Below are 16042 nucleotides of genomic sequence, written 5' to 3'. Positions count from 1 at the left end.
TAACAACAACCAATCATTTTCATCAAATATGTGAGAACTCAACAAGAAAGATTTATAGATGGACAAAAGGTACATAAAATATTCATTAACATTTTATCAGGTAATCAAAATGTCAATTAGATATTACATCACATCCATGGCAACGGGCTATATATTTTAAAAAGAGCACAAATAACAAATGTTGGTAGTAGTGTAAAGAAAAAGATTTCATTCCCTATTAATGAGAATTGCTGTGTTGTATGAAAGCTTGGTCACTAGTTTTTTGAGTACTGATCATATTGACTTCTTAAAAGCCTTGATCAGTTTTTCCCATATCTTTGCAAACACTGGTTGTTGTGCCTATTGATGTGTGCCAGTTTCTCTGGTGTGAGGGGGTCTCTCATTATTTTGATTTGCATTTCCCTGAGCACCGCCGGGTGTGGCCCAAAAACCAAAAAAAAAAAAAAATTATGGAAATCCAAGAGATAAATAGGTAGGGTGGTTGCCTAGCATGTGCAATCAGAATTCAATCACCCATCCATATATGGTCCCTACTAGACTACAGGGAGTAATTTCTGAGCACAGACGTAGAGTAAACCCTGAATAATACCAGGTGTGGCCTGAAACCAAAAAAGTTTTTTGCCTTGCATACATCTGAACTTTCTTTGATTCCCAGCACTGCATACATCAGACTTCTGATCACCAGGTATGTCTAAAATAAAATAAAAAGTAAACAAAAATTAACTAGGTTATTTTTTTCTCTATTTACAGAACAGTTTAAATGCAATGAAATGGGAGGAACAAAAAATACAACAATAAGGATAAATAAGGTTTGTTGAAATTTCAATTAAAATAACTATAGATAATATATAATGATTACTTATTATTATGGAGGTGTTTTATTTGCTGTTTAACCAACCTCTTTTTACTTTTCTAGTCTCAAAGATCAAATCATTGTACAAGTCCATGCTTCCAGAATTTTTTCTCCAGTATGTTTTCTTCTGATAGTCACACTGGGGAATCTTCTCTGACCCATAGAAGTTATTGGTTAGTATTTTTTGCTCTTAATTCATTCTTTTTATAACCTATGGAAGTTTTAATAGCATTAACTTTATAGAAACTTAAACAGTGCTTAACAGTTATGGATGTCACCTTGTTTATTTCTCTTTGAATAATAAATTGATTCTAGGGGCCAGAGAGATAGCATGGAGGTAGGACATTTGCCTTCCATGCAGGACAGTGGTTCAAATCCTGGGTATCCCATATGGTCCCCCAAGCCTGCCAGGAGTGATTTCTGAGCGTAGAGCCAGGAGTAATCCCTGAGCGCTGCCAGGTGTGACCCCAAAACAAAAACAAAAAAATTATATCTGTAGGAGAGTGTGTGAATTATATCTGGGGGAGAGTGTACGCGCGCACAGCCCCTTATAATGCAATGAGCTGGGCTAGTGAGCTGCTTTTTTATTAATAGTAAATTAATCTCTACAGACTTTCTATATGATAGAGGAATGTTAAATTGTGGATAATGTACCTAATGATGCAGAACTCTTTTAGGGGAGGCCCAGTCATTGTGATTGGCATAAGTAGGTATTTGTGGAATTCAAAAATTAAGTTGGAGTTTTAAAATCGCAGTTCTTTGGACAAACAAAACAGATTAAGATGTGATTTAGTTTTAGAGTTTTGTAAGCTACCAAAATAATCAGTTTTATTTGGTTATTGATAATCAAATCTAATAAATTAATTAAAGGCTAAATTAGTTTAGCCTTTTGAAAAGCTAAACTAATTCTATTTTTGCTTCCATTAACCATGCCTTCCATTTTTTTTTTTTTTGGGTTTTTGGGCCACACCCAGTAATGCTCAGGGGTTACTCCTGGCTATGCGCTCAGAAGTTGCTCCTGGCTTGGGGGACCATATGGGACACCGGGGGATCGAACCGCGGTCCGTCCAAGGCTAGCGCAGGCAAGGCAGGCACCTTACCTTCAGCGCCACCGCCCGGCCCCCCATTATTTTTTCTTATACTTATATCAAGTAACAGGTTACTACACCTAGAATTTCTAATAGAATTAGTTGCTACAGACTCCGAGTAGAAGTAATCTTTGCAATATTTTCTCAATGAGACTATTATTCTCTTCACTCAAAAATTTTGATGTAAGATTATTTTAAGCTGTTTTTTTGTTTTTGTTTTTTTGTTTTGGTGCCACACCAGTAGCTTTCTGGAGTTACTCCTGGCTCTGCACTCAGAAATTGCTCATGGAAGATTAGGGGGACCATATGGGATACCAGGGATTGAACCTGCATCCTTCCCAGGTAGTCTACATGCAAGGCAAACTCCTTGCTACTATGCTATTGCTCTGGCACCATATTTTAAGCATTTTTATAAAGGTCAGGAATTTTGTTTATAACATAAAACTTCTACTTGCAGTAGGAACAATTTATTTTAAAAGTTTTCAAATAGAAAAACAAATAATGGAGCTGGAGAAATAGTAAAGAAGGCAGGCTGCCTTGCACGCTGCTGACCCAGGTTTAATCCCTGGCATCCCATATGGTTCCCTTAGCATTGCCAGGAATAATTCCTGAGTGCAGAGCCAGAAGTTCCACCAGAGAACCATTAGATATGACCTAAAAGAACAAGAAAAAGAAAGATTTTGTAAGTCAAATTTAAGCTTTATTTTTAATGGTTAGAACAGTACAAATTTTACTTGTAATAGAAAACTTACTATAGGAATAGTCTCTGAGCTTTTAAGTAAAAAGAGATTATTTTAAGTGTACCTTGCAATGCTATGTACAGAAATTTCTGTTGATGTGATACAGTTGTAATCTGAAATTAAATTTTTGGAATTTTGATTGGCTTAAAAATTTTTTTTTAGTACAGAATATTTAGAAGCCAGTGAAATCAGTGCACTGATAAGACAAAAGAGACAGGAACTGGAATTGTCATGGTTTCCTGATGCAATACCTGGAATTGGAAGGTAAGCGAAGTTGATTTCATGCTAATATAAGTACAAGATACCCTAAATATTTAAGTGCAGAGATGTCGTTTTCAGCAACTACATTTCTGCAAAAGTTTTGTACAAATTCAATACCAGTGTTTTAAATGTCTGATGAAGGTTATATTTAAGAATTCCTTTTTTAGGTAGTGAACACTTAATCTGTTGAATAAATGTAGATAACTGATTGATTTAAAGGCAGAGCATCTAAATAATGATTCATTGTTATTATTATCGTTTTTGTTGTTTGTTTTTATTGGGTCACCCCCATGGTGCTCAGAGATTACTTTTGACTCTGTGCTCAGGGAATAGAAATAAGGTCTACTTCATTCAGGGCATGCACCTTACCAACTGTAGTACACCTTATCCACTCACTCTTGCTCCTTCCTTCTATTCTACCTATCTGCTTTTGTCTGAAGTGCTGCTTTTATCATGAGACTTCCTTCTTTCAAAATACTGTAAATAACTGTTTTCTTAAGTCCTTTCTCCCCTTCTATTCATGACTTTATAATTAGCCCCTTTTTTTGTTTGTTTGGGTTTTTATGGGGGGTGGGGTCACACCTGGTGGCACTCAGGAGTTACTCCTGGCTCTATGCTTAGAAATCGCTCCTGGCAGGCTCAGGGGACCATATGGGATGCTGGGATTCGAACCACTGTCCTTCTGCATGCAAGGCAAATGCCTTAACTCCATGCTATCTCTCCACCCTAATTAGCCCTTTCTTAAAGTGTGGAAGCTACTGGCATATATGAACATACTTCATATGAACATATATTCATCAAATGTCTACTTAAAGATCAGCTATCTTGCTTGATTTGATCTTGTAACATGTTTTAACTTTATTTTGTACATCACTGTAATATATAGTCCCATCTAAGGCTGTCATCTAGAAATGACGGTTGAACAAAAATAGAAAATTAGTAAGTCCAGATATGTACAATAAAAAATACTTTTACTCAGAAATTACTTATTTTGTAGAGGTACAAGATAATCTTTTTTTTTCTTTCTTTTGATTATTTAGACACTGATTATAGGGTTGTTCTTAATACAGTCGGGTTTTTTCCCCCATACTTACAAAGTTGTTCATGATTGTGTTTCAGTCATACACATACATCACCCTTCACCAATGCACAATTTCTGCCACTAATGCCCCCAATTTTCTTTTTGTCTTATCCTATGCTTGCTTCTGGGCAGAATTTTTTCTTTTAGACATTTTGGTTTGCATTATTACTGAAGGGATACTATAGGTATCACTTTATCTCCTTTCAGCATTCAGTTATTTCCAGAGTGATCATTTCCAACTATCATTGTCATAGCGGTCCCTTTTCTGCCCTAACTTTGCTCCTTTGCTATTTGTTGCAAGGTTCCTACCATGGATTGGTCCTTCTGGCCCTCGTCTTACTGTCTCTGAATATTATTACCATACTATCTTATTATTTTTGTAATCCACAAATAAATGTGATCATTCTGTGTCTATCCCTCTCCTGACTCATTTCATTCAGCATCATACTCCATTCATGTATAAGCAAATTTCATGGCTTCATTTTTCCTAATAGCTGCTTAGATTTCCATTGTGTAGAAGTACCACAGTTTCTTTATCCACTCATTTGTTCTCGAGCACTTGGGTTGATTTCAGATTCTGGCTATTGTGAATAGTACTGCAATGAACATAAGAATGCAGAGAGCTTTTCTGCATGGTGTTTTTGAGGTTCTAGCCAGGGGTCCTCAAACTTTTTAAACAGGGGGGGCCAGTTCACTGTCCCTCAGACCATTGGAGGGTCTGACTATAGTAAAAACAAAACTTACGAACGAATTTCTTATGCACACTGCATCTATCTTATTTTGCAATGAAGAAACAAAACAGATACAAATACAATATGTGGCCCACGGGCCATAGTTTGAGGACCACTGTTAGGCTATATCCCTAGGAGTGGATCATATGGAAACTCAGTTTCTAGATTTTTTGAAGAATATCTATATAGTTTTCCCAAAATGCTGAACATTCAGCATTCCCATCAGCTGTGCATGAGAGAGTCCCTTTCTTCCTGCATTTGTGCCATGTTGTTCTTTGTGATGTGTGCCAGTCTCTGTGATGTGAGATGGTATCTCATTGCTGTCTTTTTTGTTTTATATCTCCCTGATGATTAATGATGTGTGGAACATTTTGTCATAACAATGTTTTTCAAATTTCTGCCTGTTTTCTAGAAGTTTACCTTGTACTGGATGTGATAGTTTTATGTATGTATGCATGTTGTTGAAACCTGAAATAAGATCAGATATGGAGCTAGCAATGAAATGGATTTAAGATGCACAAAGTTTGACATCTAACAGATCCATACGAAACTTTGAAAAGCCATCATGTTTAGATTGAAAAATTATTTACTTTCAATTTGGGGCCATATCTGGTATACAGGCTCAGGAGCTGCCTACAGTTCTGTGCTTGGGGGAATTGCTCCAAGCAAGGCTTTAGTGATCTTGTGATACCAGGAATCAAACTTAGCCTCCTGTATGCAAAGTTCAGCCTGTAATCTGAGTTAAAGTATTGCCATCGAATATATGCTGTCTTTGTCTGGAAGATACTTTGCCTTTGCCATTAATTTACTGAAGAAACATGGTTTAAAAGAGTTTATTTCCTTTGTGTTTTTGGCAGCTATCTTTGAATAGTGAATAAAATTTGAATTTATATATTTACTTATTCTGGCATAAGATAATGTAGCATATGTGGCTTGGAAATTTTATTTTAAATTGATAATTTTATTTTAAAATCATTTATAGTATCTTTGTTTTGTTTTGAATTTTCAGAATCAGTTTTATACCCTGGAATATTGAAACTGAAGTTCTTCCTCTCATCTCTTCTGTATTACCAAGAACCATTTTCCCAACAAATACCATATCTTTAGAAAATTATGGTAATGTTTTTCTATGAAATGTTTTCCTAGTTAAAAAAATTACTAATATCTTTCAATCTTATAAAAAAGTGAGTATGAGGGGCCCGGAGAGATAGCACAGTGGCGTTTGCCTTGCAAGCAGCCGATCCAGGACCAAAGGTGGTTGGTTCGAATCCCGGTGTCCCATATGATCCCCCGTGCCTGCCAGGAGCTATTTCTGAGCAGACAGCAGGAGTAACCCCTGAGCACTGCCGGGTGTGGCCCAAAAACAAAACAAAAAAAAAAGTGAGTATGAGTAAGTAAAAAGTAAGGTATAGATATAGATAGGTGGGTCTTAGACATTTCTGAAGATATTTAGGAAATGATTTGACTTAAAATTTTTTCTAATACAAAGTCTCTGTTTTCTTCATGTCTTTATTCTGTTTTTGGCTTCATTGTACAAATTATTAATCTTGACAAACAGGTTAATCCTGAAAAAATAATCTGATTATCATTTTGTAGAAAAATTGTCAGTTTCTCTTGCATTTTATTTAGCTTATTAAACAAATAGGTTATTAAACCAAACATTTAATTTTTTCCTATAAAATTGTTCAGGTAGATTTGTATTTTAAAACAATTACATTTTATTTTTATAGACTAAAACATATAGTTTATTTTATGCTAAAATAAACTGTTCAAACTAATTTATTGTAACATATGCTTTTAATTTTTTTAATTGTATTATTAGAAACTTCTTACAAGGAATACGCATTGGCACATACTCAAGGAGGAGAAGAAAAGAAGCAAACTTCTGGTACATCAAACAGCAGAGGATCAAGACGAAAACCTGCAGCAACACCTACAAGAAGATCTACACGTAACTTGAGAGCTGAAACAGTCAGTCAGCCTCAGGGATCTTTAATATCAAGCAATTCTGGGTGTGATTCTTCAGATAATAATCCATCTGCAAGTGTACCTTATTCCACTGAGTCAGAGAAGCAAGCAAAGCAGGCTCCAAAACGGAAGTCTGTCAGAAGAGGAAGAAAGCCACCTTTACTGAAAAAGAAACTTAGAAGTTCTATGCCTCCCCCTGAGAAATCTTCTAGTGAATCAGTAGATGAAGAAACTCCAGAAACTCCAGAATCCGATATCCCACCTGTGTTAGAGATAGAGTGTCAATCAAATGTAGAAAGTAATAATACTAGTAATGTGCAGGCAGATGTGGAAAATGAGCCTCCGAATGGATTGGAAACTTGCAGTGGTCAAATCGAAGAAAGTGAGAGCCAAGCCGAGTGCCAGGATATACAGGAAAAAGTGGAATTTTCATTTTCTGAATCATCTACACAGGATACTTCAGTGCTTGTTGAAGAAGACAAAATACAAAATGTTAAGAATATAGCTGCAGAGGATAATGTTTTAATTTTAGAAAGTGAGAGTTCCAAGAGTACTTTTGAAAAAGGAGGGGTCACATTGGAAAATCAGGAACAAGTATCTGAACAGCCAGAATCAGTAGTAATAGCAGACATGAGTACAGAATCAGAGGTTATAGCAGAGATAGGGACAGAATCAGATGTAATAGCAGACAAAGGGACAGAATCAGAGGTTATAGCAGAGATAGGGACAGAATCAGATGTAATAGCAGACAAAGGGACAGAATCAGAGGTTATAGCAGAGATAGGGACAGAATCAGATGTAATAGCAGACACAGGGACAGAATCAGATGTAATAGCAGACACAGGGACAGAATCAAATGTAATAGACACAGGGACAGAATCAAATGTAATAGCAGACACAGGTACAGAATCATTAGCAGACACATGTACAGAATCAGAGGTAAAAGCAGACACAGGTGCAGATCCTCCTTCAAATGATTCTCTTAGGTGTTCAGAACTTGAAATTGAAGTACATCCACATGTGCCAAGCTTAAGCGAATTATCTGAGAGTGACTTATCTGAGAATAAAGGGTCATTGATTAATGAAGAAAATGTTATAGGCAGTCCTGTAGTAGAGCTTACTGATCATAAAGATTCTATAGTAAAAACGGAACAGTTTGTAGATAGTCCTAGACTGGAATCATCTGAGGATGGAATTATACAAACAGTAGACGCAGTGTCTTTAGAAAACAGAAAGATTAAGTTGCTTGGACATGTTGAAACTGAAGATGTGGAAAAAATTGCAACATGTGAAACTTCTGCAAATGAAAATGTTGAAAAAATTCAAGATTCTGAAAGTAATTTATTAAAAAATAATATTAAATCAGACAAATGTTTAGAGGATAAAACTGAGCCTTTGGTCGAGCACCCCAAATCTTCAGAATTGCCTAACACACATATTGAACAGATTCAGAATCAATTTAGTGAAGATAACAATGAAATGATACCTATGGAATGTGATTCATTTTGTAATGACCAGAGTGAATCTGAAATAGAACAGTCTGTAAATGTTGATGCTAAACCATTGAGTGAAAATTCTGTGGAGCATATTTCTCAAAACAGTGCACAGTTTTCTGATCTTGCAGGTGAAAAAGTTGGAACTGAATCACAGCCATCTGACTGCTCAGTAGATAAAGCAAAAAGACCTCGTACTCGAAAATCTAGATTTCATTCCCCATCTACAACTTGGTCTCCCAATAAAGATAGTGCACAAGAACAAAAGCGTTCTCAGTCTCCATCTCCCAAAAGAGAAACTGGAAGAGAAAATAGGAAGTCTAGGTCACCATCTCCCAAGAAAGAGTCTGCAAGAGGACGCAGAAAGTCCCGTTCTCAATCCCCCAAAAAGGATGTTTCAAGAGAAAGGAAGTCATCTCAGACTCAGTCTCCAAAAAGAGATAGCACTAGGGAGGGCAAAAGATCAGATTCCCTGTCCCCCAAAAAAGATACTTCTAGAGAGAATAGAAGATCTCAGTCAAGAGTAAAGGATTCTTCCCCTAGAGAAAAATCTAGGTCCAGGAGCAGAGAAAGGGAAAATGATAGAGATGGACAGAGGAGAGATAGGGACAGAGAAAGGAGAACTAGACGGTGGTCTCGGTCCAGATCTCGTTCAAGGTCACCATCAAGGTCTAGATCAAAAAATAAGAGTTCATTGTTTGGTAGAAATGACAGAGACAATTATTCTCGATGGAAGGAAAGATGGACAAATGATGGTTGGAGATGTCCCCGGGGGAATGATCGATACAGAAAGAATGACCCAGAGAAACAGAATGAAAATACAAGAAAAGAAAAAATTGACACTGACATCAGTTCAGAAACTGATGGTCCAAATTCTGAGGATAAATATAGAAACAACTGTCCCAGTTGGGTAACAGAAAAAATAAATTCTGGGCCTGATCCCAGGACCAGAAATCCAGAAAAATTAAAAGATTCACATTGGGAAGAAAATAGGAATGAAAATTCAGGTAATTCTTGGAATAAAAACTTCAATTCTAGTTGGAATTCTAACCGTGGTAGAGGCAATCGTGGCAGAGGCTCTTACAGAGGTGGTTTTGCTTATACAGATCAGAATGAAAATCGGTGGCAAAATCGAAAACCCCTCTCAGGGAATTCAAATAGTTCAGGGAATGAGCCTTTCAAGTTTGTGGAACAGCAACCTTATAAGCGGAAAAATGAACAAGAATTTTCATTTGATACACCGGCCGATAGATCGGGGTGGACATCTGCATCTAGTTGGGCTGTAAGAAAGACCCTGCCAGCAGATGTACAAAACTATTATTCACGACGAGGAAGGAATTCTTCAGGTCCACAGTCTGGATGGATGAGACAAGACGAGGAAACGACTGAACAGGGTAACAGTCTGCTTATTGATGTTATTTGAGGACAAACTTCAGATTAGACGTTTACATTGAAATAGATTCATACCTTATCTTTATGACTTTAAATTATTACTCGTCATAGTTTTATGATGTTAAATTGAAAATTAATTTACATTTTGTTTTAGATTTACATGAAATACACACATATATATCCATATTTTACGTTATCACATTGTTGTCCCAAACCTGCCAAAGGTATTTTAAATATATTCATCTATTTTATTTTTTTTATCTTTTTTTTTTTTTTTTTTGGTTTTTGGGTCACACCCGGCGTTGCTCAGGGGTTACTCCTGGCTGTCTGCTCAGAACTAGCTCCTGGCAGGCACGGGGGACCATATGGGACACCGGGATTTGAACCAACCACCTTTGGTCCTGGATCAGCTGCTTGCAAGGCAAACGCCGCTGTGCTGTCTCTCCGGGCCCATATTCATCTATTTTAAATAGATTTATTTTTTATAAAATATATATATTTAAAATATATTTAAATAAGATATTTGTTCTGGGGCCGGGCGGTCACGCTGGAGGTAAGGTGCCTGCCTTATCTGCGCTAGCCTTGGAAGGACCGCGGTTCGATCCCCCGGCATCCCATATGGTCCCCCAAGCCAGGAGCGACTTCTGAGCGCATAGCCAGGAGTAACCCCTGAGCATCACCGGGTGTGGCCCAAAAACAAAAACAAAAAAAAAAAAAATAAGATATTTGTTCTGTATATTTAAAATATATATTTATTATATCTGTTTCCAGGGTGTAAAGATAGTACAGCAGGTAAGGAAATTAACTTGCACTTGGCCATCCTGAATTTGATCATATGGTCCCTCATGTGCACATCAGGAGCACAGCCATGTGTGGCCCCAATTTGCTTCAATAGAGAATTCGCAATGTCCCTCTGTAGGATTTAACTACTACTTAATTTATTTCAAATGTGTGCATTTGAACTTTTTTATTCACTGAATTCACTGAATTTTCATCCACTGCTGTCATAAATACTCCTTCCACTCTTCGAATAACAAAAGTTTTGTTTCTCCTTGGCTTATTAAAAGCATTACAAGGAGCCAAAGAGATAGTGCAACGAGCAGGTCATTTGCTTTGCACATGGCTGATCCAGGATCGATCGCCAGCTCCCATATGGTTTTCTGCTCATTGCCAGGAGTAATCGTGGATTTAGAGCCAGGAGTAAGTCCTGAGCACTGCCAACTGGGGGAGGAGGGAGAACTAACTAAATAAAATCATTTTAAGAAAAATACTGTTTAGGGCCCAGAGAGATAGCACAGCGGCGTTTGCCTTGCAAGCAGCCGATCCAGGATCAAAGGTGGTTGGTTCGAATCCCGGTGTCCCATATGGTCCCCTGTGCCTTCCAGGAGCTATTTCTGAGCAGACAGCCAGGAGTAACCCCTGAGCACCGCTGGGTGTGGCCCAAAAACAAACAAAAAAAAAGAAAGAAAAATATTGTTTAAGATAAAAATATTAAAATATTAATTGCTCTTAGTTATGAAGTTAGATTTTACATGATTAACCAGTATTTATTGAGCTACTGATTATTTACTAATGCAGACAAATGCCATATTACTCCTGAAAATATAGTAGGTAAGGTTCTTATCTAGCACATAGCCAACACATGGCTAACCCATCACCCCATATAGTTTCCAGAGTTGTCTTCGAGTACAGTTTCACTGCTAGATGTGACTCATAAACTTATAATAATAAAAATAATTTTAGTTGAAATTTTTTTCAGTTTAAAATTAACTTATTTAAGACTAACAGAATTAAACCAAATAATTAGATTTTGATTATACTATTCAGAGTCTATAACTTCTATTTAATTTTACTGTAGCCAGTTTTCTGTCAATACATTTTTAATGTGATTTTTGTTTCACAAACCTTTTTTCTTTTGATAGATTCTAACATAAAAGACCAAACAAGCCAACAAGGTGATGGTTCTCAGCTACCAATAAATATGATGCAACCACAAATGAATGTAATGCAGCAACCAATGAATGTACAACACCAGCCTATGAATATCTTCCCTTATCCAATGGGTGTTCATGCTCCTTTGATGAACATCCAACGAAATCCATATAACATTCATCCTCAGCTACCCATGCATCTGCACACAGGGGTGCCTCTGATGCAGGTATCTGCTCCTCCAAATATATCTCAGGGATTGCCACCACCACCACCCCCCTCCTCCACCATCCCAACAAGTTAACTACATTGCTTCACAACCAGATGGAAAGCAATTGCAGGTACGTTTTTTTAGCAATTCTAGTTTATCCAACATAACCATTATAAATATTTGACAACTAAGAGGGACAGAAACAGGCTTCTTGATACCCAATTTTTAGTTATATTTTGAATGGTATTTGGTAAATCCTCACAATCCCTGTGCTGTCCTTTTCCTTACCTCTACCCTATGCCCAGATAAAGTAATTTGCAGGTATATTACCAGATTCAACTTATACATGTACTATTTTGACTACGCAATTTTTTTATTGAGGTAACACTGCTTTACAAGAGTATAACTGTGTATTTTACAGTATTACCAAACTAGGCTCACGACCACAGTACTAATAATCCTCTACAAGTTCATTGAGTCCTTTAACACTACTCACTTTACTCTTTTGATAACTTCAGTCTGTGTTTTTGGCTTTTTCTGCCACACCTGGTGGTGCTCAGGAGTCAATCCTGCTGATTCTCTGGGGATATTGATATTGGGGATCAAACCCTGGTTCAGCTTTGTGCAAGGCAAACACCTTTTATATTATACTATCTCTCCAGCCCACAGTTCTGTGTTGTCATTAGACATTGTCTCTTTCCTTGGACTTTCTTGGTTTTTTGTTTTCAGACCACACTGGGAAGTGAGTACTCAGAGCTCACTTATGGTTCTGCACTCAGTTCTAACTCCTGGCAAGGCTCAGGGGACCATATGGGGTCCCAGGTATTAAACCTGGGTTCACCACTTGCAAAGCAAGTGGCTTACCCACAGTACTACCTTTCTGGCCCCTGGATATTTATCTATCTATCTATCTATCTATCTATCTATCTATCTATCTATCTATCTATCTATCTATCTCTCTCCTCTCTCTCACATTCTCTCACTTATTCTCTCTCTCATTGAATTTCATGTATGTACATACATGTCTATCATATATTACATTTGCTATATATGATATATTTGAGTGAAATAATATGTTTCATTGTTTTAAGCATTGTGGTTTGAGATATATACACACACATCTATACATATATATCACATTTGTGTGAAAAATCCAGTATTTTTTCTTCTTCTCTACACTGCTTACTGTCAGAACAAAGATAAGGAAAATTAGAATGGAAATACAAACTGAATTCTATTCTGTCCACATTGTAGTGAAAGGCAGGATTTTATCTTAAAGCAGAGTCATTGTGGTCTGTATAATGTTTTTGTCTACACATCTTTTATACACTTGGCTACTGTAAATAGTACTGAAAAGCATATAGGTATGCCTTTGAATTAATGTTTTTGTGTTCTTTAGTTATATCCCTTGAAGTGGAGTTGCTGCATCATATGGTTGTTTTATTTTTTTATTTTATCTTTTGCTTTTTTGGGGGTTCACATCCGGCAGCGCTCAGGGGTTACTCCTGGCTCTACATTCTGAAATCACCCCTGGCAGGCATGGAGGACCATATGGAATGCTGGGATTCAAACCGCTGTCCTTCTGCATGCAAAACAAACAGCTTATGTCCATGCTATTTCTCAGGCCCCAAAATCTATACTGTATTCCAGAGAGGAGGATTCAGTTTGTATTTTCATCAGCTGGCTCTGTCAGGGTTCCCTTTTCCCTACACTCATCAGTCCTTGTTCTTTTATTCTGATGTTTGATAATATATTCTACAAATATGAACTGAGAGTTCATATTGTGTGTGTGTTTAGTTTTTACTACCTTGAACATGTTTGTTGAAGTTCAGGTCATCCCAAGTTTTAATTACTTTAAAAATCATGCTTTAGTTGCTCACAATAAAGGTATTTCTGTCATTTAGTATTCCATCATTTAGTCTCACCACCAGTGTAACAGTCCTTCCACCAATGTCCTGTTCCTCTCCCCACCCAACCTTGGCAGGCACAAAATAATTTGCCTTATATTGCTTCTTACAACCTGATCGTTTTTTTAAATACTTGAAAGAAAATTCTTAAACTGTTACAACTTACAACGGGGTCATTAGTCATTGAAAGTTTACTAAGCTGTTAATTGCTAGATGAACATTCTGCTTTTTTTTTTTTTTTTTTTTTTTTTTGTTGTTGTTTAAAAGATTTGGTTTTGGGGCTAAGCCCAGTGGTGCTTAGGGGTTACTTTTCATCTCTGAGCTTAGGACTTACTCCTCAGGGGACCATATGGGATGCTTGAGATCAAAATCGGGTTGGCCAGTTTCAAGGCAAACACCCTCACTGTGCTATCACTCTGGCCTTGCATTCTGTACTGTTGGTTTTGTTTGTTGTGTTTATATAGCTGTTTATTTGGTGCATGCCTACTGGGATGTCAGTAGTGGAAAAAAATTGAGGAAATTTTGAGGAAAATTCCTACCTGTTATAGAATCTCAAAATCTCTGAAGCTGGGAGGATAAGCTCTCTGCTATGGGTCTTGGTTTTGGCTACTGGGGCACCTGGTGGAAGTACAGAGGAGGAAGCTGCCTGCCCTCATTACTGAGATGACTCCAGAGTTTTCAGCCCCCAAACAGGCATGCCTGGATTTTTTTTTCAGGTGTCTCATCAGTGGTAAAGCAGTGAAGTTGTGTCATTAGCTGGTGGCCATTGTTGACGTGGTTCCTGCTGGTAGGGCAGAAGCTTAGCCTGCCTCCCTCCTGAGAATGCCCTCCTGAGAATTATCAGCTGCAAAATCTATTTACCCATGAATTTTTGCGGTTTAGCTTGTACCTCTTTCAAGAATAAAATGAGTGTTGAGTTGGCTGACAAGTTGACATGTCAGCAGCTGTGGGACATGGTTGTCTTTTTCCCAATTGTTTATGGGGTCTAGCCATTAGATTATTAAGCCATTTTGAAGTTTTTTGCATATTTTGGTTGTTTTGGGAAGAGAAGATGATATTAATACCAAATGTCCCATGTGTGGACTTGCAGGTAAGGTACTTGCCTTTACTTTGCACTCAACCTTTATTCAGTCCTCTGAGCACCATTTAAGTGATCCCTGAGCACCAAACGAGAAGTAAGCTTTGAACACCACCAGGTGTGTCTGAGAAAGAAAAAAAAATTATGAGCCAAACTAGACTTAAGTAGTGAGTTCTTTGAAATTTTCCCCTCTTTTGGACATTTCAGGGCATCAGAACTAATATTTTAGGTATTACATAGAAATTTGCATTCCCTCTTTATCAGTCATTATTGTCTATGTTTTGTTTTCATGAGTTTATATTGAAAAGAAACATCGCATGGAGAACTTGAATAATTTATAAACATTGTATTGTTTATAGTTTTATGTCTATACTGAAGAAATTCTATTTTTGGTTTCTTGGGAGTTTAGATTTGCCTTTTTGTACTTGAGAGTACAAGGATTGAACTGCATTGCAAGAATGCTAGAATCTTTTGTTTTGTTGTTTTGGTTTGTTTTTTTTGTTTTGTTTTTCAGCTACACTCGTGACACTCGGGTTACTCCTGGCTATGTGCTCAGAAATCAGGTTACTTGGGAGACCATATGGGGCGCTGGGGATTTGAACCGTAGTTCGTCTTAGGCTAGCACAGGCAAGGCAGATGCCTTACCGCTTTGTGCAGGGGTGGCGAACAAGTCGACACAAAGAGCCAAAATTTTAAACTGTGAGAGTCAGAGCCACACCACACAATGAACTGCCAAAACAGACAAACACTCGCACAAAAGCATATAATTTTAACAATAATATATTAAATACATATTGTATTTTGCCATTTTGAGTGAGGGTAAAAATTCTGCAGTGATGGTAAGGGTGTGCTGCGTCCTCCACACTCAGAACTAAGGGCAAGATGTGACCCAACATGTGACACACGGGTTGTCTGTCTACCCCACCCACCCATCCCTGCTTGCTGGCCCGTGCAGTTGTTTCCGAGGGATGGGAGACGGGAGGACGCAGCCTGGGGGCGGGACTGCGCGCTCCGAGATCTCTCCTCAGAGGTCCCTCCTCAGAAGCAGCAGAACAAAATCCAAACTTGGCAAAGAGCCACAGTATCCAAAATAATGATAAGAGGCAAAAAGCCGCATTCATTTTGGTCGGGAGCCGCATACGCTTGAGAGCTGCCTGTTCGCCACCCCTCCAACCCCAAGAATGCTAGAATCTTCACAGAAAGACATAGTTGGATGAGTAGAGAAATTGAATTGGGGATATTAAATCTTCTTTAAGTTCAAGTCATTTAACTTCACTGCCACATTTTCTTCAAACTTTCGTCTCTAAAAT

The 16042-nt window shown here is 37.6% G+C and overlaps 1 protein-coding gene across 1 annotated transcript in view; it reads left to right on the top strand.

Moving 5' to 3' along the window:
* Nucleotides 1-16042, top strand: part of SCAF11 (SR-related CTD associated factor 11) — an 88038-nt gene that overhangs the window by 62305 nt on the left and 9691 nt on the right. The window contains 8 exon segments of the mRNA XM_049783879.1: nt 751-809; nt 917-1026; nt 2844-2945; nt 5764-5870; nt 6577-7340; nt 7662-9609; nt 11530-11810; nt 11812-11877. Coding sequence (XP_049639836.1) covers nt 751-809; nt 917-1026; nt 2844-2945; nt 5764-5870; nt 6577-7340; nt 7662-9609; nt 11530-11810; nt 11812-11877 — 3437 coding nt within the window.

This window comes from Suncus etruscus, chromosome 11 (genome assembly GCF_024139225.1).
Source record: "Suncus etruscus isolate mSunEtr1 chromosome 11, mSunEtr1.pri.cur, whole genome shotgun sequence".
In the NCBI taxonomy this organism is placed as follows: domain Eukaryota; kingdom Metazoa; phylum Chordata; class Mammalia; order Eulipotyphla; family Soricidae; genus Suncus; species Suncus etruscus.
Note: the sequence above shows the minus strand (reverse complement) of the source record. Positions and strands in the feature narration are given on the sequence as shown.